Genomic DNA, 27,603 nt, shown 5'->3' with positions numbered 1-27,603 from the left:
CTGTTTGACCCTTTGCCAATTTGTATTTTTATGAATGAGTGCTCCAATTCCCCCGGCCCTTTCTGCTACCCTGCACTCTGTTGCAGTATTCCCATGCAAAATCAGGGTTACAGGGTGGTTGCTCCCTTGTCCCTAAGATGTGTCTCTACAAACCCATAAACCATTAAGTTCTCCTGCCTTAGTTGCTCTTCGATTTCCTCCCATTTTAGCCTATTTCTGCCACCTTGCATGTTAATGAACCCTATGTTTGACTTAATTTGACTCTGGTGCTTACTTCTGTTGCCTCTCTACAGTACCGATGCTTGCTTGTTTGTGGCTCCTGCCTCGAATCGTCCACGCCTACACTGGTTCCTTCAGGGCTCTGGGTCCCCCTAAAAAAGCTGTTGCCTGGCGACCCATCCTGCCCCCTATCCTTTTGCCAGTGGCACCACTGTAGTGAATGCCATCCTGCACAAAAGGCCGGAAGCCGGCTCCGTACACGTCCCCGTTGACCTCCATCACGCTGTACCCAAGTCGTCCGCTCAGACTCCTAATGACCCGATTGGCATCAACCACCCTCCTTTCTACCTGGTAAGACTGGCCCTGGACCTCTGGGATAGTGCATATGGTCACATGCACCCTCCCGGAGGCCTCTCTAAGCTTACTCAGCCCAGTCTCTATGTGCCTCTCAAGGTCCTGGCTCCTCCCCTTAAGCACGTCATTGAGCCCAGCATGCATAATGACCAAGCTGTCGCTCTCCGTGCTGTCCTCTACCACTTCCCGCGCCTTGGTCATTGCTTCCGCCATGCCCTTGCCCGCTTGCGCCTCCACCTGTACTCGCCCGTCCGCCTTCACTCTCGCCATCACGCCTTGTTCAGCCCTCCCCACGTTGGAGTCCCCTATCACCAGGCTGCAGCGTCGCGATCACTCGGGGCGTGTTGCGCTGCTTCGCTATAAATACGCCGATTCACCGGCGGCGAGCTGACGACTGCTTGCTCTAGCTCCCTGCCTCTCACTTCGCCTGTAGGGTCTACCCTACTTTCCGAGTTTTTGCCACCGCTTTGATGTCCTGACCCGACATTCTCCGCTGCCCGCGTCTCAAGCGCATTGAGCCGCCTTTCCAGATCGGCGCTCCTTTCTTTCTCTTCCTCAAGGTCGGCCACGGTCCTTACTAACTGCGCGGCCCGAGCCGCCTCCACCTTGACGAAATTGTCAACTTTCGCCTGCAGTGCTACCCGCTTCTCCTGCTCCTCCCTCAGGTCTGCCTTATGCTCTTCGAACTTAGCCGCCCAATTCCCTTCCAGTTTTTGGACGGCTTCCCTGACACCCTCGCACGACCTGCACGTGAGGCTAGACGCTTCCGCATCTGCTAAATTCTGCAATTTAGACTCGTCGAGGAAGCAGCATCGCAGGCACTCGTCGCACTGCACTTGCTCCCCGTCCCCCGCGGCCTTCACGTTCTTCGATTTCATCGCTAGGCCTACGTCCCTAGGCCCAACGAGCAAGTTCGCCAAATGCTCGCGCTCTAACAGCGCCCCTGAGCGGACTATTAAGTCGACAGGCTCTAGACCACGACCTAGTCTACTATACTGCCTTGCCTAAATTATTCCACACCTGCGCCGCACTCACGACCGCACTTTTTGTTGCGCACTTTCGAGTCTGCCCGCTCACGCCAAGCCGTGATGCTTGCATGGGCATGCGCACTCTGTACAACAAAGAAAATGACCAAAAGTACTTTGATTGAGCAAACTTAACAATAACGCCGCACTGCAGTGTGCCGTCGTATAAATCCCGACAAGACACGAGGAGACGCGAGCAAAGGGTAGCATAAAATATTTTTGTAACAAACATTCGCGCAAATAAGCTGTACAACAACAAAAAATGCTTTATTACCGTTGACGGTTTATCGCGTACGTCTTCATTTATTCGTCACTTACAATTAACGGCCTGACATTCCGACAATCAAGTTCAGATTGGAAGTATGGGCGTCTTGCGCTGGAGAATGGATGGATGGATGTTATGAGCGTCCCCTTTGGAACGGGGCGGTGGGTTGCGCTACCAAGCTCTTGCTATTATACTGCCTAATGTCTTACATAGGTTAAAACAATAAAAAAGAGGAAGAAAAACACACTATGAACTACCCCACCCAAATTTTCTGATCCCCTATTTCGGACTGTGCTTTTGTACGTCTCCGTTTTTTGTCGTTTCCCTACTTTTCTTCCGCCAATCCTCTAATCGCCTCTTACTAATGCCTATTGCGGACCTGTTTACTTTTCCACTGCTCTCACTGAACCCAAGTGCTTCAAGGAGGCCAGTGGCGCCTAAATCGACCGCTGGGTAGACGTCTTCACATTCTAATAAAACATGCTCCATAGTCTCCCTAGCTTTACCGCAGCAAGCACATGCTTCTTCTTCCGTCTTATATCTCGCTTTATAGGTGCGTGTTCTAAGGCATCCCGATCTCGCTTCGAAAAGCAATGAGCTTCCCTTTGGGTTATCATAAATTGTTTCTTTCCTGATTTCATTTTTTCCTCTTAAGTACTTACTCATGGCAGATTTCTTTTCCATTGCCGCCACCCATGAGATTAGTTCAGCCTCTCCGATTTTCCGCTTGACCTTCTTTGTTACTGTGTTGCCCACCCTACAGGCCGCATACTTGCTGGTAAGCTTCCTAGTTCTTTTCCTCCACTGTGAATCAATGTTTTTCCTGTACAGATACCTGGGGAACACTCTCCCAGCCCATTTACTTTGTTCCATATTCCTCAGCCGTTCTTCATACTCAATTTTACTGCGAGCTTTCCTCACTTCAAAACTAGTCCAGCCCACATCACCCTGCACAGCTTCATTTGTAGTATTCCCATGAGCGCCAAATGCGAGGCGACCTACCCAGTTTGAGGTACGACCCAGTTTGAGGTACAGTAGCGGCGCCTGGTGGCGGCGCGCGAAACGTTATCTGGGTAGTACCAGCTTGGGTAGTATGGAGCCCTGGCTGTGACGAAGCACGTTTCTAGCCCGAGTTTTGCGTCGATTCGCACTTTTTGCTGCCCTGTTGCGAGTGTGGAAAGGCTCTTCACTTCTCAAAGACCACGTCGACCACGCTGCGAGCTAGCCGCAGCCTATAGTTTAACAAAACGGACTCTCCGTGGGACGCAATGCTGGAAGCAGAAGGAATCGGCGACGCCGATCCGGAGAGATCTAGCTCAGCCTCGAAAAAGCGTCACCGTCGTTACTTCTGCGTCGTGGGCTGCCACGAACAAGAAGCCCTGAATCCCAACATCAGATTCTACCGTTTTCCTTCAAGGCCTCACGAAGCGGAGCGTCGGGCGCGCTGGATAGCTGCAGCTCGCCGCGCTGGGTAAGCGAAACTTCGCGCCATGCTGACTGCTTCGCCTGTCTTGAAGCTTGCTTGATTATTTGCGTTCTAAAATTCGGTCTTTTGCACCTACAGTCCCGACGGCAGACCGACATAGCAGCAGGCATGGCTGGTGATTCAGGATTTGAGGCCCGGCCACAGCGACAATTAACAATTCGGCCGGTGCGAAGTGGTGAAGTGACCAGGTGTGTTCAAACAACCACAAATGGTCGGGCTGATTCGGTGACAGTTCACTACCCCACTACGAGCAGCACAGGTTAGAGAGTTAAACGTGCTTATCCTTGACCTCAAGCCAGCACGTTGAGGCAGCGCAGCAAGGTAGTACTGATTGCAGCACATCGATGTTCGAGCGCTGTCATTAAAAGCTACATCAAGCGAGCAGCGCACGAGCTCGCGCTGCAGCGCGATTCGCTCGTACGTTACTGCGAGCTCATATGCATTGCATCAGTTATTTATCAGTTGCTAAAGGGAGAAATGGCCGCTACTACAACGCAGGCATTACTACTTGTCTAGCGGCATGCAGTCAACAAAGATTGCAGGAGGCCCGCCGTTTCGCGGCATGTCGAAAGACCGCTGTCGTCGCGGCGCGTACGATGGTGCGCTTGAGAGAGAGAGAGAGAGAGTAAAACATCTTTATTAATAATATTTGAATGGCGAGAGCAGTGTGGGAGGAACCCTCAGTCCAGGGTCCCTAAGATGATTCCGGCGATGTTTCGCGCCCATTGTACCACAGCTCGGAGGACCTCGGGAGGTCCGTCGCGGAGGGCATCGTCCCACAGCTCTTTACTGCGCAGGGGGTAGCAGTTCGTACATCGCGGCATGCTGAAAGACTGCTGCCGTCGCCGCGCGTACCGTCGTGCGCTCGAGCAGTTCCGTACACATGATGTCTGCTTATCGCTGCTGTGAATTCATTTATAGCAAGCATTTCCTCGCGTTTGTGGGCCTGAATCTAGCAGCGTGCAAACCTTATCTGAAGTTCAACTTCGTACGCGACTCGCTTCACATGCTATTGACACCGCGCTAAAATTTCGCCGCCTATTTCTTGAACGGCGTACACGTATTCGGCGTTGCATAATTTCTTGCCTTTACGCAGCCGTGCCACCCCTGAAAAAATCTTCGGCGCCCGATATTCGCTGCAAGCCGTGGTACAACAAAACCGACAGTGGCGGGTCCATATTGTAAACGTGCTTTCCGAAGCAGACGACCCAGCTTGGTACTACCCAGTTCAGGACAGAGGGCGCTTTTTAGCACCATTTTCGCAGCGCCCCCTGGGCAATGCAGGAGCCCCATAGGCTTTACTTCACTTAAGATTACTTTAGGCCAGAACTTCAAATTAAGAACTGAAGGGCAAGATATACACGGCTTTCAATACGTCTATCCACTGTACCCTAGGTACACGTGCGGCGCATGCCGTACCAGAAGCGGGTCGCACGTAATCAACAAAAAGAAAGTGGGACGAGGTGCAAGCACGTGCGTTATGCAGTCGAATTTTTATGCGGTAAATAAATCCTCGATCGGTCGTAAACATTACCTGTGTTACACAGCCTGTCACAGAGCGACAAGTCATCGATCGGTACAAGCAGACTCGCCACTACCTTCAATGAGAGTTTTGAAAATTGCGAATGCGATAGTGCCCAGACTTGCAAGCTGGGCCTTCGAAATTTTGTTGTACACTTCCTTAAACAGTACAACGCATTTTGGACACTCTTCGCGACCCAAAATAATTGTTAAAGGGGTTGGGACACCAAATTTTGAGGCTATAAAAAGCATATTGTAGGCTGCTTCCGTATGCAAGGACACCCAGAACGAGGTATTGGACGCTGCAAACATTTCAAAATAATTTTAATTCAGCTCCAAAAAGTCATTAAAAACTCCTTCTCGTAGTCGAGACCCATCGCTAGCGCGGCAGTTACTACGTCACAGAGGAGGAACGAAAATACCCACGTCATAGCACACTAGCACAACAACGTGACGTATCATGAGTAGCGATGAAATGCTGAGCCGAGCGACCGAGCATAGCCTCCACTATGACCGAGCTACAGGCATATAGAAATCCTTTCTTAATGCTAAGAAGGGGTAAGGCGTGCAGACACGGACACGAGAGGATAGAAGTCGACAACACGAACGCCGCACGGCGGCCCGCGAACGGCAAACTGCATGCGGCGAGTTGCCGTGCGGACGGGCCTTTACACGTTTGAGTGTAACACTAGCTCGCCGACTCCGAAAGGGACCAGGATATGCGGTGTTCGTGTTGTCCGCTTCTCTCCTCGCATAGCCGCATAGTTCGGCAGCTCGGAGCGGTCTCTCGTTCGCTTGGCCTTTCTCAGTGTGAGAGCCCGTCCACGTTACCGGCACGGAAACTCGCCGCACGCCGTTTGCCGTTCGCGGGCCCCCCTTGCGACGGCGGTTTCGCTCGCGAACGGCGAGATTTCCTTGCCGTAGAGAGGACGGGCCCGGGACCCATTTGTGCGGCAGCCGTACGGCGAAGCGGCCAATCAGCGACCGAGGAGTGGTCACTCTGGCACCGACGGCAGCTTCACCGCCTCTGATCGTTCGGCGCCGCCGATATCGTCGCTAGGCCTTTTCCGGTTCACTTAAAAGCTAAAGCTTACGGCACTTCGGAATGAATCACCGACTCTCACAAGCCGCAATACTTTCTTACCGTTGTTGTCGCTCTTCGCAATAATTATAATAATCGCGACATGCACTTCGAATCGCCAGTTGTTGACCTCTGCTGGCAGAGCACGCGTTTGCGCGAGCAGACGACGCAGCATAGTTTTACGTCACTATTTTTTGTCGCCCACGTGACCAAGCCGTGTTGCGTTTCCTCCTCTGTGACGTCATAGCATCCCCCGGAGCCCAGAAACCGAAACCGAAATCGCTCGGTATAATAATGCTATTATTAAATTATTTATCGGATATATATGAATCCCGCTGTGTGTATCGTGCTCCCTGAAGCATGACGCAACGCTTGAATCAACAAACTCATGAACGAAAATGTTGATGTCTCCACCCCTTTAATTGGTCGCGAAGAATTCTAGCAGCATGAAAAAAAAAAAACATCAACGCCGGCTTTCTAGTAAGAACTGCAGAAGATATAGCGATATTTCTGTGGTTCCACACTCTACCGTTCTATCTGCGACTGCGGGGTTCATTATAACTTGGAAATGCGGGCTGCCGTACCCGAGACAGGAGTTCTCCTCTGTTAATTAGATGCACGAAGTAGACGCTAAAGCATTTGCACTATTGCCAACTGAAAAAAGAAAAAAAAAGAAACACACACACACATACACTTCAACTGCCCTCCAAGAGAGCGCTCGAAATAGTATATACACATGTACGAAGGCTCTACGGATCGAAGACCACATAATAAGGTTCGCTCAGACCATTGCTCTTCAGACCATTGCTCACTTGCATGGTCACAAAAAAAAAAAGAAAGAAACGCGCGCAAACGTAAGTATTTGTTGAAGAACCAAATAGTGCAGCAGTTTTGGGGCAGTAGCTTGTTTTTTAAGTAAACGCTTTGAAATGGCTGAGGAGCAGATAAACATTGTCACTATCACAAACATTACAATAAATCAAAGTACGCTTACATTTAAGCACGTCGTGCTATAGTGACGAACTCGTACGGCGTGCGCGGCTGTGCAGCGACCTAAAGCCCATTCATACTACTACCACTGTCAAAAAAATGCGTAAGTTAATGAAGGCATTGAAGGGGCTTGCAACCGTCGACACTTGAGAGGGGTAACTAGCGCCACCTAAGCGGTGGCGTCTGGAACAACAACCGGCACAGGCAGGCCAGCATATAAAGTAGGTCGTGCTTTGGACATATTAGTAAAAAAAATCTCAGTGCCCTTCCACTGTGTGAAGAAGGGTGGCCAGCGAAGCTGTGTATGTGGGCCCCTTAATGGCGAACTGCACCTCCGCTGCGGGCCGGCCCGGCATTGCACATCTTCGGGATCAGCCCACGTACGGAGAGTGCTTAAAGGGCCCCTCACCAGGTGTGGCCATTTTAAGCTGACAAGCGCAGAGCATGCATTGCGCGATAACGATCGTGTCTGAAGGTATTACATCGCTACGCGCCACGGAAAGACCTGAAATTTCAAACCGAACGCCGTTTTCCATTTTCCTCGCGGCCACCGCGCTCCAAGCCGGAGGATGACGTACACGTGCTATAGTCGGATACAACTTAAAGGGACTGACAACTGGCCAAAATGTGTTGTGAGACGTTAATGGAAATGAAATTACCCTGATTTATAGTGATAGAATCCAGCATGCTGTTCGCGATTTAAGTAGGAATTATAATCTTAAATTGGCAAAGAAAGTAAAAAACCAGTAGGTGGCGAGACCTGGCGGTGAAATCATGGTACTTCGGATGTATTCTATGAGATTACTGTACGTAAGTCGACTGCCTTTAAGTACAGCATAATTATTATTTAAAATTGCAGTTGGTTATTAGACACTCGCTCATTATTCTATGCTTCGAAAACCAAAACACACGCGTGGCTACGGCAACAGGCTGAACTCCGCATCACGAGTAAAGGCGTCGTTTCCTTTTCTATCCAATCGGTTTCATGTAGACTGGTTAGATACCAGTATAGTCAGACAGGAAACCACGAAAACATGTAGCCATTATCGCAAAAATAATTTAATAATTCGGAAAACATGAACTGCAGGAACATCGACTTAATAAACAAAAGTATACTTTGTTACAGCAACGGCCACACTTGTCTGCCTCGCACTAATGCCGGCGTATAATCGTTATCGCGCTCACCTATCACCGTTTTCAGCATGCTTCCAGTGAACGACTCCATCCTCATTGCAGATCGAAAAATTCTGATAAAAAAATGTTCCACGGCGTTTTCCGCGTTAGCATTTAATGATTAGACAATCTGACCAATTAGCCTTCTATTGCACTAAAAAAGAAATTGTACCATGAAAATTAGTTGTCAGTCCTTTAAGTCTGCAGTGAAGCCCCACCCACGCCCTCATAACTGCCAGCCACTATTCCTCCGCGAGACTGCAAATAGTTTGTACTTCAAACTTTCCCTGTTACCTAAATAAGGCGGTAACCACAAAAATAATATTATCAGAGCGTAACTGCATAAGTTTTCGCTCTATTAAGTGGAATTGTGAAAATCTAATTTTAACGCAACAGCGTTAGGGAGCACGGGTCGCAGAAAAGCCGGTGTCGGCGGCGTTGGCCGTGAGCGAAAAAATGGCGGAAGGCAATTCATAAATAAAAACAACTTGCACGATGGGCTCGGTGGGAAGCGAACCAGGGTCTCCGGAGTGTGAGACGGAGACGCTACCACTCAGCCATGAGTTCGATGGTTCGAAGTGGGACAAAAGCGCCTTAAGCGAATGTGGTGTTGCCTTAGAAACGTGCCGTAGAAAGTTATACTGCGGTGTATATCGGTGATTATGAGCATGTAAATTACAGAAGTCGCAGTTAAACGCGTAGCGAAGTACGTTTCCGCTACATTTCTTGTGCGCTTGGCGCACCCGCAGAGCCATCTTGCGGCAAACACAGGAGAACCCCCTCCTCGCAATGTACGGCGCTGCTCCGACAGGTGGCGCGCCACTCGCCCGCTTCTTACCGCGTCTCCCCTTCGTCTCGTTTGAGCGCATTGGGGCCGTGCGGGGACCGGTGCGAGGATGTCTCAATACCCTTGCGTTTAATAAGTTTTCTCGCTCCTCTCCCCTTCCAACTTCCAGCGTGCGTCACTCGAACCCTCGTGCTTAGGCGACGCGGCGACGCGGCTCCTCTTTCCGCTCACAGCGCGATTCCTAGGTGCAGCGTCTAATGCGGGACGCCTCTAGGCTGTTTCACATGGCGCGATTTTCAGTCAGCGACACAGCGAATTCCGTAGCTCAGCGACCGCCGCGACGTCGTAGGCTCTCCGTGACTGGATTCCAACAAGTTGGTCGCGCCGTTGCTCAGTCGCAGCGATCGGCGGGATGTGGGAGGGGCAATGTGTGTTTTACCGCGCGTTGGTAGCGCTGTGGAGCAATGTCGCGCGTCAGTTCTAGCTATGTTTAGGGCGTACCCACCAGCGTTTGCGGCTTAGGAGCTTCATGAACATTTTTCTTTTCTTCCGCTTACGCAATTCGTTTGAAAGGAGAAGCTGCACGCTATCCAGGTCGGGAGAAGGACGCCGCTTCAACATAAGGCACGTACCCACTTGATCGCCGCCGTCGTCAACCACTTCATCGCTAGAAATTGCGTCAGCTGCTTATATACATGCACACTCAACAGTAGTTTGTTCTTCTGCAAAAGCAAATACTCATCCAGGAAAAAAGTTGCGGCTTCCATATCAACAACGAAACTATACAGTGTACTAAACGGAACCACCCCACCGACGCCGCACGCTCATACTTGCGGTGTTGTGCAGCGCCTCACTCACCGTATCTGCAAGCTGTCGTAAAGTCTCAATGCTTTTAAACGTTAAAAATGGTGTACTTATTCTATTATCGAATAAAAATAGGAAAATTCGAATATTTGACTAGTTTCCATGTTTTTATCTAACCATGCAGGCATGGATACTTCGTGAGCAGGAGGCAACCTTGCGCATCGCTGTGACGAATATCGCGCTGCCGCAAACGCATGCGAAAGCTGTCAGCGAAAATCGCTCTGCGACGTGCGCGGCAGAACGATTTCTTTCGCCCCAATCGCGCCATGTGAAACAGCCTTCTGACGTGATCGCTGCGCCGTAGCGCGTCTGGTGGGAAAGCGTTCCCTGCGATGTGTGCCGTGCTGCTGGCGAGGAGTCATGCGTCTGCGTGGTGCTCCCAAGCGAGATAGAGGACGATCCCATCGAGGCGTCAGCCCCATGATCACATCCGCCTTCATGGCGAGTCGCGGCCCGGCTGTCCGTGCCGATCACGATGTTTGGCTCGCGTAGATCGTTTCTCGCTCCGAGACACCGAGTTCTCTGGTTCGTTCCGCTTGCTCAGGCGCACGTTTCGTTTTTGTGGGATTCAAGAGCATGCCGAGCGAATGAGTTGGCGGTGCGAACGGGGTGGGATAACGCTATCGCGTTCCACTCTTGAAGGCGAAGCTTAAGCGTCCTCCAAGTTTTCTTTTTATTGAACTTGAATAAAACGCTTGTTTCGCTGCAACTATTTACTGTCAAGTTTCACTTCAGTTGGCATTGAAGTTTCATGAGTAAAGGGGACTCAGCAGCGAAATGACTTGTTCCGTGGACTTTTGAAGAGTGAAATGCTCAGACTCCATACACTTTGTCCTTGTCTGTTGCACACCTCACCGCTTCCGCCGATGACAAGACTCTTCAAAAACAGCAGAGGCCATTTTGAAAACGCGGTATGACGATGACTTCGTTTGCTTCTGTGATTGGCTAGTCGAGTAACACAACCCCGCGCAGTCCGTGTGCCTTGGTTGCCAACTGCTGTTTTTTCAAGTTGTATCCTACTATAGCGCTTTCTTAAGTTGTATCCTACTATAGCGCGCCTACGTACACGTGTTTGCGCTGTGACGTAACTCGTGGTGACCCGTGACTTCTAGAATTATTCAAGGCAACATCTGTTATTTGTGTAGTATTGTTGCTTGAATAGACGAATTAAAGCTTAGAGAAATAATAAAACACACAAACCGAATGTCTGCATGCTTCTTTTTTTTTACTACGCACTGCAGCAAGAGAGATGTGCTTCCGTTTCGTCTGCTTGTTCCCACGTCGTGCCAGTCGCACGCGCAGACACTAAAACTATGTCATTTTCTACAGTGTTTTGCGCGGGATCATGCTCTGTGATCCGCTTGTGTCTGCCTCAGATTCGCGTAGCAGACTTATGCCGCTGGTCAGCTGTCCTCGTGCACAGCGCGCAAAATCGTGCTCTGCGCGAAACGAGCTCGCGCACGACGGCGTCAGCGAAAGTGCGCGGCGCCGAAAGAAAGCGAGGAGAAAAAAAAAACGAAGGCGGGGCCCGTGACGTATGCGTCACGCGATCCTCGAGGTCCAGTATGGGAGAACGCAGGGAAGGAATTTCGTTTGCGGAGGTGAGACGGGGCAAGTGGAGAGAGCGTCTATGTTTGCGGTGAAACTCGCCTCCTGAAATCGTGGATAATCATGGGCACTGAACTATTTCTACCTCGGCTATTAATGGAGCCGATTTGAAAAACAATTTGCGGCAGAACGCTCCCTAGAGAACACGTAACAACTTCTAGCGTATAACCAAAATTTGCTATGGGGCCTGGTGAGGAGGGCTCTTTAACGCCTGCTTCACCTTCGCCGTGGGTTGCCCCGGCATAGCACTATCTTCGGTATCGCCCCACGTATGGGGAGTTTTGTGTCTACACACGAACACGATCCTAGGGGTACTATCCCTGAACAGCTTCACTGTAATTGGCTGTAAAATTGGTTACGTCTTTGTGCTTCTTAATTAATGACGTCGACGAATGCGGGAGCAGTGGCACGAACGCGTTCGCACGGTAGCGTAATATCCCAGTATAATTAGAGAGTTTTAGAATAGGGGCCCCAAACGTTTCGGGGCCCCAAAGAAATAGCGTCGAAGCCACTGCGCATGCGCGAGACGCGAACTGCGTTTGGGTTTTGCATTGGGAACGCTATCTCACCGATTTAACGGGAGCCCAAATAGCGGCCCCAAAAGCTTTGCGTCAGCAAACATGGCGGCACCCACCGAAGCGACGGCTCTAACCTAGCACCAAACTGGGTTCGATTCGTGGTAACGCGTGCAGTTCGCAAGCTAGGAGAAGTGACAGTGGTTATCGCTTTCTCTCAACTAGCGTAGGTTATGAATATTGATTCATTAGACGCCGCTGATTCCGAATTCAATTGTGGATTTTATGGCTCGAAGGCCTAAGACAGCTAAGCTTGGCTGGTGAAGGCAGGTAAAATTGGTTTACTCAAAACTAAGCGCAACTAATTGTTTGCTGCTTACAGAATAACCTCCAAACTGTAATTAAACGCGAATACAAGCAAGTCAAAATTACTATTCCTATCATAAAATGGTATATTTTGTTTACTTATTTCGAATAGTTTTTCTTTGACGCCGTAGCGGCGCTGTCAGCGCAAAACGCTATCCGCAAACGCAGAGCCCTATTCTAAAACTCTTCACTCCTGCATGCTCCAACGCTAACACCCGCAAAGCTTTTTGGGGCCCCAAACTATTGGGGCCCCTATATTCTAAAACCCTGTCAAGAACACGCGAGTCGAGCATTACCATCCTGACACGAGAAAACGTACCTCCTTGTAGATGCGGTACTGGTCGATGGCCCACACAGTCGGGATGTGGGTGGTGAGCAGCTGGGACAGCGTGACGCGCGTGTCGCAGGCACGGGCACAGATGAGCCGCGTCTTGCCCACCGCCGTGTCGCCCACGACGACACACTTGACGAGCTCCTGGTTGGGCTGCTCATTGTTCATCATGGACGGCCATGAATCCTCCCGCCTGCGAAGGAAGGGAAACAATCGCTCTAGTTTCCGGCTTGAAAGACGCGCAGTACGGGCCGTCAAGAAATTTACGTTCGATCTATTAAAAGGACCACTATTAGGCGGATAATAACAACCGCAGGCCTTGTATGTAATGTCGCGTACATTCATGTCAATTCTAATTACGTATGCGCTCAACGTTGATTGCCAAGACCAAAAGTGCAGACGCGGAGGCGACTGAATTTAGTCGCCGCGCTATACATCACGACGCCGCTCCGATTTCCCTTGCTCCTGTACGTAGTGGAAGCCAGTCTGTCCGGAGATGAACACGGGCAGGCGTGAGGAGTGTAGTTACACCAACTCAGTAAAGTCGGTTCGAGTAGGGCGTGACAGGCATCATATATGGCATGACGTTTACATGACACTGGGTCAAACCATCTGCGAGGGGTCGGTCAACTCGCCCAACCTGTTCCGAAATGTGCACGGGAACGGAACGGTCAGTCCAACTTCTGAATCGACCCGTTTCACGTATAGCCAAAATTCCAATATACAGTCGTATCAGCCTATGAGATTCTTGTATATGATATACGAAATATTTGTTAGAGCGCCCTCTTAGCCTTCCCTCTAAATACTCTAAATTCATTAGCCTGATAAGATTTTACATCAGTCAATCTAGTGCAATTCTTTATTAGTTTCCTATCAGCCCAATATAAACTTGCATTGTGCACGTATTAGTCTATATGTAATTTGTACTAGTGCCTATACAATGTGATGGTGCTTGCCGATAGATTAATAAAAATATCTATTACGCTCACCGTGAACTAGGACTGCTACAGATAAAGCTTCCTGACCTTGTAAGTTGTCGTAGCAGACTATAAGGTCATGCACATTTGTATTGGAACTTGTATTGGAATTGTCACTAAGGGGATCGATATGTCAATTGGTCCCAATAGGAAGTCTTCTGCAATTCAAGGCCGGCCTCACAATGTATACAGTTGTTTATTGTTTCTTCGACACAGACCTCACGATGAACTGACGTGCGAAATCATGGAACTTATCCAACTTATCCATCACTTGAGAGAAAAAGGTGTGTGTGTGTGTGATAACTTTATTTGGAATCCGGCGATTGGGAGGCCCGGGCCTGGGGCCGCCTAGATGGCCACTGGGAGCTGCTGCTCCCGTGCGGCTTCCTTGGCTCGCTGGACGGCCCAAAGTTGGTCTTGGAGTTCTGAGCTGAGCAGCACGGCCGACCACCGCGCCCGTAGATTTTCTGGGGAGACTGCCATTTTATTTTGGTATATTTCACATCCCCACAACATGTGTTGAAGGGTGGCTCTAACAGACTTGCATAGCTTGCACATATCGCTCTCGTATATATCGGGGTAGAAAGTTTTTAGTTGCACGGGACTCGTATAAGTTTCTGTTTGTAGTCGCCTCCAAGAAAAAGGTCGCGACATATTTTTTCAATAATACCGCGATGGCCATTGCGGTACCATTGGAAATTATGACGCACATACGGCAGCTCGGACGTCAAACCAAGAAGACCGCTGCGTCTCCATTCCTCTCTCAAGGATAGACGCTGCGAGACAGCTTCGCATTCTAGCACGCACGTACAAAGCGCACCAGACTGCAAAACCCTCCGCTGCAATTCGGACCTCCGGCCGGACTACACCGACGCGAAGCGTCTCTTGTGTCGGTCGTGGTTGGGAATTGCCTTCACAAAAGCTTATCCAGCACTAATTGGACTGGCATGTAATGTCTACGGCTGCGAGGAGAACATTGACCACTGTTGCGACGCCGGTTACTTGAACCTCGACCGGTTTTACTTCTGGGTAGCGCGGCGTTGTCGGCAGGACGCGTAGGCGTACGGGAGGTTATCGCGGTCAGGCGGGGGCGAGACGATTTCTAGTGCGAATCTTGCACGGTTTATTACATGGTAACGGAGTAGGAAAGAAAAGACAGTACAAAATGATACATTGCGGGGCCGCTTAAATAGGCCCGCTAAAATCGTAGGCAGGCGTTTGCTCACGCCAACGTCACGTAGTATATGTATTGAGTCCGGTCGGTGATTGACGGCTCTCCCTCTTTCTCATGGGGCCCCTCACCAGGCCCCATAGCAAAATTTGGTTATACTCTGGAAGATATTACGTGTCCTCTGGGGAGCGCTCTGCCGCAAAAATGTTTCAAGTCGGCTCATTAATTAATAGCCGAGATAGAAATATTTCACTGCCGCAAACCCATGATTTCAGCAGGCGGGCTCCACTGCATAGGACGACTCCCTCTCCACTCGCCCCGTCTCACCTCCGCAAGCGAAATTCCTTCCCTGCGTTCTCCTATGCCGCACCTCGAGGATCGCGTGACACATACGTCACGGGGCCCGCCTTCACTTTTTTTTTTTTTGTCTCCTCGCTTTTTTTTCTTTCGGCGATGCGCACTTTCGCTGGCGGCGTTGCCCGGGAGCCGTTTCGCGCAGTGCACGATTCTGCGCGCTATGCACAAGGACACATGGCTAGCGGTATAATTCAGTGCTACACAATTACTGAGGCAGAACAAGCGGATCACAGAGCGTGATCACGCGCTGGAACAGGGCAGAAAATGGCATAGTTTCGGTACCTGCGCGCGTGACCGCACGACCGTGGGAACAAGCAGACGAAGCGGAAGTACATCTCTCTTGCTTCGGTGCGAAGTAAAGCAAACAACACGTAGACATTCCGTTTTTGTGTTTTATTATTTCTCTAAACTTCCAATTCGTCAATTCAAGCAACAGATCGCACAGATAACAGATGTCTTGTATAATTCTCGAAGTCACGTGTTCACCACGAGCGACGTCACACTGCGGACACGATTACGTAGGCGCAGGGGCACGATTCTGTCACGGTCCGGCTTGGAGCCCAGCGGCCGTGAGTAAAGATGGAAACAGCGTTCGGATTGAAATTTCAGATCTTTCCGCGGCACGTGGCGATATAATACTTTGCAGACACGATTGCTATCGCGCAATGTGTGCTCTGGTGTGCTCTGTGTCATGGAGGCATGACGAAATCAGGGTGTAGACGAGCCGCATGTAAACATACTGAAAGATATCTATAGCGGCTCCACAGCCACCGTAGTCCTCCATAAAGAAAGCAACAAAATCCCAATAAAGCAAGGCGTCAGGCAGGGAGATACGATCTCTCCAATGCTATTCAGAGCGTGTTTGCAGGAGGTATTCAGAGACCTGGATAGGGAAGAATTGGGGATAAGAGTTAATGTAGAATACCTCAGTAACTTGCGATTCGCTGATGATATTGCCTTGCTTAGTAACTCAGGGGATCAATTGCAATGCATGCTCACTGACCTGGAGAGGCAAAGCAGAAGAGTGGGTCTAAAAATTAATATGCAGAAAACTAAAGCAATGTTTAACAGTCTCGGAAGAGAACAGCAGTTTACGATAGGTAGCTAGGCACTGCAAGTGGTAAGGGAATACATCTACTTAAGACAGGTAGTGACCGCGGATCCGGATCATGAGACTGAAATAATCAGGAGAATAAGAATGGGCTGGGGTGCGTTTGGCAGGCATTCTCAGATCATGAACAGCAGGTTGCCATTATCCCTCAAGAGAAAAGTGTATAACAGCTGTGCCTTACCAGTACTTACGTACGGGGCAGAAAGCTGGAGGCTTACGAAAAGGGTTCTACTTAAATTGAGGACGACGCAACGAGCTATGGAAAGAAGAATGGTGGGTGTAACGTTAAGGGATAAGAAAAGAGCAGATTGGGTGAGGGAACAAACGCGAGTTAATGACATCTGAGTTGAAACCAAGAACAAGAAATGCGCATGGGCAGGACATGTAATGAGGAGGGAAGATAACCGATGGTCATTAAGGGTTACGGACTGGATTCCCAGGGAAGGGAAGCGTAGCAGGGGGCGGCAGAAAGTTAGGTGGGCGGATGAGATTAAGAAGTTTGCAGGGACAACATGGCCACAATTAGTACATGACCGGGGTAGTTGGATAAGTATGGGAGAGGCCTTTGCCCTGCAGTGGGCGTAACCAGGCTGATGATGATGTATACACACACACACACCACGTAGCTAGCGCCAAATTTTAAAAATATGTGAATGCTATGTAGCTGGACAGAACCAACGTAATGTTGCAAGTCAGATAATTTCGCCTAATTACATAATTACATAGTAATTCTCGAATATTATAGTCAGATCAAAATTGTCAATCAGACAATTGTAGGCCATCATGACAATTCCAGATCCATCTTTCTGTTGCCCAATACGCGCTACATAATTCCAAGCGTTAAATAAAGCCCGCAAAAGTCGCGCGGCACTTTCCGCGTGATTTGTGCAGCTTGTATACGTTACATGAACACACAAGTAAACGCGTTATGAACGAAAAAATTTCCTCCGGCATATCAAACATTGGCTGCGCCAACAAGTAAGCAGCCCCCCCTCCCCGCCTGATGTGGAAACGTGGGCGGTGGCCAAGACGACGACCAAAGCTGACCGGGCGGCCCGAGTCTCGGAGCGGCGCGCACTTGTTTTCACCCGCTTCCGGTCATCGACCCTCCTTCGGCGCGCCGCATGGCTGGCCCGCCGGGCCGCGCTTCTCTATCCACTGCTGCAAACGCGCAGTAAACAACCAGAGCGAAACGACCTCCTCTTCCACATATACGCTCGTCCTTGTCGGCGCGAAATACATCTATTTCTTTGTCTCCGTACGGCGTCATTTCGTCACACGATATACGTATATATGCGCCCATCGCAACTTCGCCACATCGTCTGCTTATCGTGGTCATGCATTCATTCACCTATAAACATAAGAATAAAAAATGAAAGCAGCGCTCTAGAAGAAAGCGGCGCAACTACAGACACAGCGCAAAAAATTGGAGGACGCTTAAGCTTCGCCTTCAAGAGTGGAACGCGACAGCGTTCCCGTCGACCCGCCAAGGGGCGTAAGACAATGGGCTACGGCGCAGCGACTACGCGCCTCGCATCGGACGCGGTGAGCGTCGAGCAACGCAGCGTTCGGCGCGACAACGAAATGTGCGCCTGAGCAAGCGACGCACGCCTGAGCCTTAGAAACAGCTCGTATCTAAGGCAACACCGCGTTCACTAGAGGCGCTTTTGTACCGCTTTGAAGCATCGAACTCGTGGCTCAGTGGTAACGTCTCCGTCTCACACTCCGGAGACCCTGGTTCGATTCCCACCCAGCCCATCTTGGAAGTTGCTTTTTATTTATGAAGTGCCTGCCGGGATTTATCGCTCACGGCCAACGCCGCGGACGCCGACGCCGACACCGACGCCGACGACACCGGCTTTTCTGCGACACGAGCTCCTTAACGCTATCGCGTTAAAAAGAAAATCGACGCTCCTCCCCAGTGGCGGGAAAACAATGTCGAAAGCGGGCTTGCCTGTATAAGCACGCGCTCTCGGTAGCGACTGAAGAGCACCGGCGGCGCGCGGAGCATCTGCGAACGGATGCATTTGACGAGCGCGCATATGGCCTGGCACCGCTTCCTTTGCGGCTCGCGCCGTGGGTGATGATGATGACGTATAGAGCTCAGAGGCGGAAAAGCCGCAGTCCGTAATAATGCAAACTGGGGCCGCGTTCATAACCTATCGGCAATTTCGGTATTGACAAGATGGGCAGCTGAAATGCTATGGAGTCAATAGAGAGTATTTAGGTTAGAGGAAGCAAGCCGGCACCCAACCGCTGGGGGACGCAAACTCCACTGTGGGCCCTTCGCGCTAGTTCCTGCTCGCTTGGGGTTCTTTTGCACACCCGGCGGTTTGCGCGCCCCCCAACGCTAGGGTGCGCTTGCGTAGACTTAGCGTTAAAACCCCTTGATAAGTTGAAAGTAGCGACACTCTCCTCCCCGCGGCGCTTTCCTCCTCGATTCTCCTTGCCTTTTCTCCTCGGCTCCCGCGGACGGGCCGCAGCATTCTATGGAGGCGCGTTATTTTGGGCCAGTTGCACGGCCCAGTTGTGTTGAAAATTTTGAGAAATGCTGATAACCGCATCGATAAAGCTGAAGGCAACGTTTATGAGGAGGTTGTTTTTTTTGTTTTTTTTTTTTTACTAGAGCCACATGAACAGGGTATGGTGATGTGAAAGGAGTTTGAGGCGAGTTAGATACTGCACACAATTTTTTTTGCCACATGATGAGATGCGTTACTTTCTGCGTCTGAAGTAGTATTGCTTGTGGCACATCCCTCTGCGTGTAGCTTATTAAGCGAAAGCCTTAGATCTCTGTTTCAAGATCGCGTTCTGAGGTACAGGAAATATCACGTGAGCCATTGAAGGCCGGAAGCGAACCAAAGCATGTCCACCCGTGTATAAGAGATGATTACTGATTAACAAAGTTAATTATTGATTAGTGATTGTATTAAGATGAATTTAGCGGTATTAAGGAGGAATAAAGAGAATTAAGGTGGATTAAGGTCGATGAAGGTGGATTAAGGTGCATTATAGAGGATTAAAGTGGACTAAGCTGGATGAAGGATGATTATGGTGGATTAAGGAGGATTAAAGTCGATGGAGGAGGATGAAGATGGATTAGGATGAAATACGTTGCAGTGCTAAACATTATTGCCTGCAGAATATTTCTTGCATTACGGCATCATGACCATAGTCATGACTGATTGCTCAATCTTCGTAATCAAAGCGCATTGATGCAATGATTTCGACTCGTGTTAAACCAACGGAAAATGTTTCCGCACAGAACAAAACCGCAGAGAGGTGGATTTAAAACATTCGCTATTAAAGCGAAGATTCCCGGCCTCCACCTAGATGTCGATATCAACAGCAAGTGTGCGCGATGATGTGAACACACCCTGCACATTGCCTGTATCCGTGAGAAAACCAAATAATAATCATCGCCCACTCATGTGTGCGTGGAAGGGCAGTTCAGGCTTCTATATTCAGGCTATTCAGGCTTCTTGCTGCACTTATATGCGAACAGTACGGCATAGCGCTAGCTCAGAGAGCAGGAAACACAGCGTACAACGTTCGCTACGCCGAGCTAAAGCACCGAGCCAGCCGAGCTGAGGAGAAAAATGGCGCGGACGAAAAAGAAAAATACAAGGAAAACGCAAGATCCGCGCGTTTCCAAGGGCAACGGCAGGGAAACCAATCGTCGTGCAGAAAAACGGTCGCAAGACCGCTTCCCGGGGGGGGGGGGCGCAAGAGGCGAGGAGGAGGCTAGAAGGTCGCGCGGCGGCGGCAGAGTTCAAAGAGTGGCGATACTTTCAAGTTATCAAGGGGCTTTACTTAGCGTTAAAGAAAATCGGGTGTTATCGTATTTAATGAAAACAGTGAACAGACAGTCAAGTCAATACAGGGCCAGGAAATACCTTGGGTAAAATAATATACATACCTTGGTATATGGATAAATGAAGGCAATAGATATATGGAAACACAAGAAAAAACAAGGGGAAGAGAAATGCAGCCACAATGAAACACGGAGCGCTATGGGGTTACAATAGGTAGGAGGTGCTCCGGTGTATGTGGAAAGGTGTAATGGTTCCAGGACTTACATTTGAAAATGCGGTTGTTTGCTTGAAATCAGGGGTACAATCAGGCCTCGATGGCAACCAAAGGTCAGTGGGACGCCTCGCATTGGGTGCTCACAAGAAGACTACAAATGAAGCTGTGAAGGGTGATATGGGCTGGACAAGCTTTGAAGTGAGGGAAGCTCACAGTAAAATTGATTATGAAGAACGACTGAGGAATGTGGAAGAAAGTAAGTGGGCTGGGAGAGTGTTGAGGTATTTGTACAGGAAAAAACATTGACTCAGAGTAAAGGAAAAGAACTAGGAAGCTTATCAGCAAGTATGCGACCTGTATGGTAACACGGGAACAAAAAACGTCAAGCGGAAAGTCAGAGAGGCTGAGACAATCTCATGGGTTGCGGCAATGGAAAAGAAACCTGCCATGAGTAACTTAAGAGGAAAAAACGAAACCAGGCAAGAAACAATTTATGATAACTTAAAGGGAAGCTCATTACTTTTCGAAGCGAGATCAGGCTGCCTTAGAACATGCACTTATAAAGCGAGATAAAACAAAGAAGAAGAAGCATGTGTTTGCTGCGGTAACGCTAGGGAAATGATGGGGCATGTTTTATTAGAATGCGAAGATATCTGCCCAGCGGTTGATTTAGGCACCTCTGGCCTCCTTGAAACCCTTGGGTTCAGCGAGAGCAGGGGGAAAGTAAACATGTCCGCGACAGAGATCAGTAAGAGGCGATTGGAAGAGTGGTGGAAGAAAAGTAGGCAAACGAAAAACGGAGGCCTTTCCATTAATAAAGATATATATATGTGACGTTAGGCAATATAATGACAAGGGCTTGGTGGCGCAACCCACCGCCCGTTCCAAAGGGGACGCTCATAGCATGCACTCTCTAACGAAAATCCAGGTGTAGAGGAAATCTTAGATAGGTAAGCGTCGCTAAGGATGTGTGGTTTTAAAAAGGCACGCAAGTGGAACGAAGAGGATTCCGCCTTTCTTAGTTTTCCTGTGCTGCCCTTTGCCACGCGCCGCTGGAAACGTTTTGGAAGGGTGCCAGGGCTTTCAGCGGTTGATTTGCGTACCTGCGCCCATGTCAATATGTCGGCCAAACCTAGCCCAGGCATATATGAGCGGCCAAACCACATGAACAATGGCAACTGTGATCCAGATACCAATATAATGGGCAGTTAATTTAATACTTATTCTCGTTTTAACTTCATCATACATGCTGCCTGGGCGTGCCATAAAGCATTATTAGAGAACAATGTGCTCGCATAGGCACTCATTTACAGGCCGTCTTGTTCTCTCGCGAAAAGACGGATGCCGTCGCTGACACCGTTGGTACAACTGAGCGAGAGGGTTGTTTATGCTGCTTTACCGAATGCACCGTCTCTTGCTTCCCGTTTGACGCAGAGGTAAACAGTGCATGACAACAGCATTACAACATTTACAGACCCAATCACCTATACGTAGCGAGTGCGACCGGTAGCCTATGGGTACGGTGACGTACAGATGTTGGCAGAGCGCCTTTTTGCCGCTTGCTGCTTATTGTGTACGCGCCGTACAAATGGAAAAGTAGTTCATTGCAAATCGGCCAGAACTGAACTATAAAGTCAGTTTGCTTCATCACAACTGCTTACCTTTCAGTTCAGGCCCGCTTTTAGCGCGTGCACGAACCCGATCGCGCCAGGCCTAATCTTCCCTGAACGAGATCAACATCGGCTCAAACTTCATGTGCACGGCTAGTGAGGGTTGAAGCTTGTGCATTTCAACTTCGTATAGGCAAGTTTTGACTCGTTTTGGGGGCGATTAATTACATATACAAGCGAAGGCGCTGCGGCTGTCGCGTTGTCGGTTCGACGGCCGATGGGTCGAACGATGGTCAGCACGCTGATTTTGTCGATGCCGTCGACAAGAAAGCCTGTCGCAGGTGTAACGCAGTGTTCCTTCGTTGAAATTGATAGCCATCAATGAAAGACGGAAACTACGTGGCTCACGGTGCAGTCTGGGCGAAGCCCTGGCAGTTTTCTGTTTGAGTTGCAGTCTTACGCTACGCACGTTTTCGGCACCGCACCGACGTCGGGCTACCAGTGGAGTTTCCGCGCGATACAAGGCACGAGTGTTTGCAGCAGCGCGCGTCCTAACGTTTTATTTTCTTCTTTCTTTCTTTCTTTAGTGGTCTCCCCCCCAGGATCAGGCGTCGCGGCCACGCGCGCGACCCTTCCAACACGTTTCACGACTAATCCGCTAGGGCAGGACGCATGCGCCGTCACGCCGCGAATAAAGGCGGATTCTAAAGGTCGCACTGTGACGGAAACTGCACGCTCACTCGGCAACGGCAGACTCCTTCGTTAATCGTGGACCCCCACAAGTGTTCGCTCTCTACAGATATCGGCTCAGGTATGACTATTCTTTGTGAAGGATATTCGAAGGATGGCTTGCACATTACCGCAGTTAGTGATATCATGCGCCTCGACCATAAGATGCACACCTGTCCTGTGCATGAATATCGCCATATCTGCAAAATTGTACGCAATTGCACTCCTGACAATGCAACAAAAGCTTAAACGGTGTTCCGCCAGTCAACGTCCGTTTGTGCTCATTTAAACTCTGAGACAACGACGTGTCTTGCCCAACGCAACTAAAAAAAAAAAAATGCTTAACTATACGTATACGCGGTGGAAGAAAAGATAAGGTGTCTGAACGGCGCCGCCTGTCTGCAGAGCGAGCTGACTACAACTCTGTTCGGGCTTCATCCCTTTACCTGCAGGAGCGCTGTAGTGTTGAGGGCTGCAGTGTTATGGGAATTCATCGTGTCCCCCCCCCCCTTTTTTTTTAAACATAAGTAGAACATTAGGCAATATAATAGCAAGAGCTTGATGGCGCAACCCACCGTCCCGTTCCAAGGGGACGCTCATAATTACATTCATCCAACTATCCATCCTCATCATTTCCTGTCGTCTGCTACCCAAACCCGACACGCTAAAAATGTAATGCCTTGTATCGGCACAAAAATGCGTAATTTGTGAAGTTAAGCTATTCCATAGTGTAAATGTAGATGAGTTGTAGCTTTATAGCGATCAGGCATAATTACAAAAAAAAAATATTGATCAGAGGTAATACCCACTGGGATGCTAGGGCTCCATAGCAAATGCACGGGGAAGCTTATAGTATAGGTGGGCTTAAATTTGGGAATGCACCAACTTGAAATTTGGGGGGTGGATCAACCTAAACTTGGGGGTATGCTTACGCATACTTCGACAACTCTAGTGGAGTTTCTGCATACTTTTAAACATTGTTTTGGTCACTAACAATCGTTATCACATTATTCTAGCTATCGCGGGCACCATTCAGACATTAATATATATCCCGTTGGGAAATGTCTATACGGTCATGGATTTGCGTTTATTTATTTATTTATTTATTTATTTATTTATTTATTTATTTATTTATTTATTACATATACTGCCAGCCTGGATGTCAGGCTTTAGGCAGGAGTGGGGTACATAACAATACAGTATATAGGAATACAATGTACATTTGGTCGAGAAGTACGGCATTAGATAAACCCACATAGGCTATACAAAGCGGAGTACAAACGATATGCCACGACAATGTGAAGTATCGTTAGCTATTGCAGAATTTATTGCATTTTCTCCCCAGCGTGCCGTGCTAGCATTCAGAAGGCTCGGTGGGCACTACTCGGAGTAAATAAAAGGTTAGAATAGAATAACTTGCAAGATACTATAGATTAATATAACGAATATTAAAAGTAACTTGCGCGGTTAGTAGTAATGTGCGTGCTTGGCATGCGTGCTAACCACCAACATCGGTGCAGTTGGCAAGCCGTGGTTTCGCGCCTTGTGCGCACAACTTTAAAAACTTTGCGCTTTGCAATAGCCGGATGGTTTTGCATTAGTACCAAAGTTGAACAATAGCAAGCAAGCTGTCTCTACAGCGGACTTTCATGAGTTGCGAAGCACAATGAGGTCTGGATAGCGCTACTAAGCTTAGATATTTAGGACGATATACCTAAGCTTGCTCCCCAAAGGCTCGCCAGACGCTTATAGGCGCCCCGTGTTTGAGGAGCCTAAAACCGCTCACACTTCGTAATGTAGCGACACTCTCCTCCTCCGCCTTCACTCCTCGTTTCTCCTCTCTTTCACGCTCCCTCCTCGACCCTGGCGCCGCCTACAGTGCTCGAACATAGCAACGGCGCCGGCATGCGCTCCTCGCCACTCCATAGACGCTTCTCGAGCAAAAACGGCGCTGATGCACGGCGCGAGGGCTCACGTGATGCTATTAGGCCAATAGCGACGCGGAATCGGCGTCGGCCAGAGCGCGCGAGGAGGAGGCGGCATTCTTCAAAGCGTGGCACTATACTTTACCAAGTTTAAGGGCTTTAGAGGAGCCCCGCGCGCCGCGCCAGCTGCTGTGGTCGACCCCCAATGATTCGTGCCATCTGCCGAGAGAGACATGAACCACGACTGAAAAAGTGGTCGGCGCGGCAGCCTCGTTGAGACACCTTATCTGTTCTTTCAGCGTGACTATATAGACTTTGATAACGAATTCTACAATCTTAGTACGGCTTATATAGCATCTGTAATACAATTTTACGTTCAATTGCTATCTTTCATCACACAGCAGCACATACTATTGCTATTATTTCCAGCAGTGAAAGCTACGTTCTTAATTTTGCGACACAATGGATGTAAGTGTATACCCACAACCTTATTCTTCGCACCCTCTATTCTTTCTGCTGCCTTGTACGAACTAAAAGGCGTGATATCACCTCATAAGGCGTTCAGAAGCAGTGGTTATGACAAGAGGAAAACCTTTTTCAATCAAACGCGCGGCGAGTGCCTACTAAAACTGACGTTCACCTTATGCACACATGCCTCGTTGAGGAAGGACTGGAATCACGACATGCCTATTCCATTGCTCGCAACTTTTGAATGTGCAGAGCGAACGTTGGCCTACGGTTTGACGGGATTGTGTAGGAAAGGTAATCTATAGAAACGGGATGTTTTGTTCCAAGCAATGCCTTAGTAAATCGCAAACCCCGCCTTCTCACCAGATTTTTCAATTACGCATGCAATTAACATATTAATTACATTCAAATTCACTATTAAGAAAGGATAAAAAAAACGTCGCGAATGTTATCAAGGACAAGAAAAATATAGCGTAATTTTGCTCGTTTTGGATTCCTAAACATATAAAGAAGCTCCTCGTCAAGTTGGGTTAATATCTGCACGATAGAGAAGAAAAAAACTAGTTTTCTTTTTTTTATTAGGCAGTGGCACGCACTGTCTTAAAGTTATTCTGAACTGCCGACAATGCTTTTTCCCGAAAACAGTGATGCTCTCTGCATAATGACTAAAAAACTTTCATATCCGATATTACGAATCGAAGCTCCTTGTGGTTCTTGTGCACCCAAAGCTCCACACAGGAGTATTTTTGCATGCCGCCCGCTTTGGAATGCGTCCACCGCGACTGCGATTCGAACCCACAACCTATAGTTCTCGGGCAGCCAAACGCCATACAGCCACCGCTGTGGACATTTTGTCAGCGGACATAACACATGACGTTAGAGGCCTGACAGAACAGAACGACGCTAGGGGACGACGCGCTGTACATGCGTATACGCACCGCGCTTTCGAAACACAGCTATAGAAGTGATGAAACAGTTTTCGTGACAAATAGCTGCAAAACCTGGAATTCAAAGGTGACCGCTATAGCACATTTTACTTTCAAAGTGCATGCGCTGTAGGCGCAATTTTTGTTTCAGTGCAGCCGTTACTACAAGAGACGACGGTTGCGACCACTGCACCAATAGGCCATGCCAAGAGTCCCACTCTGCCTCTATTCACTGTTCCACACAGATTGATGGACAAGCTACAACACGATCATCGTGCTGCGCCTGATGTCGGGCTTGCCTCTTGCAGTCCAGTCACTCTCTACGTTCACCAATTATGGTCAGCTTGCTCCCGCTAAGCCTGCGAGCTCAACAACGCGCCAAGTCGATACGCCTGCACAGCAGAGCCTTTCTTGGAGCGGCTACATGTCCCACTCTGCTCACCGACGAGAACAATTGTTTGCAGAAGGGGGTCCTCGCATTCTGGACAGAACGAACCGCTCTCCATTGCCCTTTACAACGCCATGGTACGCGCGTGAAAAGCCGAGCACTTTCTTACAAGCACGTTATAAGCTGACCGAACCGCACGGTTCAGAAAAATACTGTGTTCGACGAGTTCACCACGAGTTCACTTATGCAGCGAACAGCCGCCAAGTTGCAAAAATGTGCCGGGTGCTCCTTACAGCGAAGCTATTTATGCGGACCCTGTGCCGTCGTTGTTGGACTTCGCTAAAAAGGGGCCACGTGACCTAACGGGAGAGCTCAACAGGGGGAAAGGCGTTCAGTGACCCCTTTCCCCTGTGATAATGCTATATTACACGCGCATTTTATACGGTTGTCACACGGTGCATTGTAGGCGATCGAGCCAGAGCAGCATCGAATTTATCGACGATTGATTCCACCCTGCCGCAAAAGAAACAAATGTTATGCTGGCGGTTTGCGTCCAACGAACAGTGCACAGCGATTGAAACGCGATACAAGGAGCGCGTGGCTGCCGGCACTTCTTGCGCCAGCTAGAAGTGCCGGCAGCCACGTCAGTCGTCAAATCAATCCAACCAATAACGATTGCAGCGCCCGCATCTCCAGCGGTGGGCTTTGCACCCAATATACGGAGCTTTGGATTAGCGATTCCGCACATTCCATCCCAGCTACAACAAACTATGCGAAGACCACGAGTAGCGCGTACTCCTGAGGAAGAAGCTGCCTACCGCGAGCGTCAGCGTGAGTCGGCTCGTGAACGGGCTCGTCGTCGTAGGGCCGACCCCGAGCTGCGCGCCTGAGATGCCGAGTTTAAACGGCAGCGCTCCTAAAGCATGTTCACCACGCGAAGCACGCAAAAGCGAAAATGAGGTGAAAAAATGGCGAAACAAAATATTTACAATACAGACTGCTTGCGAAGTTTGCCTTGCATGGTGTAACACTCGGTGTAGCTAGCACAGCTTCGCTGTTCGACCATCTTCACGGAATGGAAGCGGAGCGGTGACTTTTTTTATTGCGATATCAATTATATGGACACTCCAGGCGCATTTCTGCCGTTGTTGTCACCGTGATATTTTGTATAAAGTCCAAGGGCGACAACATCGTTGCCGCGCGCCGTATGCTGTATATGTGCGAGTGAAAGCGTGCAAGGGTGGGCCGAGGATGGCGGCTTAATCTCACGCGCGCAAGGGAGGAAGCGCGCCGTCTTCCGTCGCGTGCAAGGCACAGGGGGCCGTTC

The 27,603-nt window shown here is 49.4% G+C and overlaps 1 protein-coding gene across 4 annotated transcripts in view; it reads right to left on the bottom strand.

Annotated features, from left to right (window-relative positions):
- RhoBTB (Rho-related BTB domain containing) overlaps positions 1-27,603 on the bottom strand; it is a 291,089-nt gene that overhangs the window by 77,695 nt on the left and 185,791 nt on the right. For all 4 annotated transcript variants that reach the window (XM_075676724.1, XM_075676725.1, XM_075676727.1 and 1 more), the window contains one exon: positions 12,574-12,778. In XM_075676724.1, coding sequence (XP_075532839.1) covers positions 12,574-12,778 — 205 coding nt within the window. The remainder of the gene's footprint in view (positions 1-12,573; positions 12,779-27,603) is intronic.

The sequence above is a fragment of the Dermacentor variabilis genome, unplaced genomic scaffold, assembly GCF_050947875.1.
Source record: "Dermacentor variabilis isolate Ectoservices unplaced genomic scaffold, ASM5094787v1 scaffold_12, whole genome shotgun sequence".
NCBI lineage: Eukaryota > Metazoa > Arthropoda > Arachnida > Ixodida > Ixodidae > Dermacentor > Dermacentor variabilis.
Note: the sequence above shows the minus strand (reverse complement) of the source record. Positions and strands in the feature narration are given on the sequence as shown.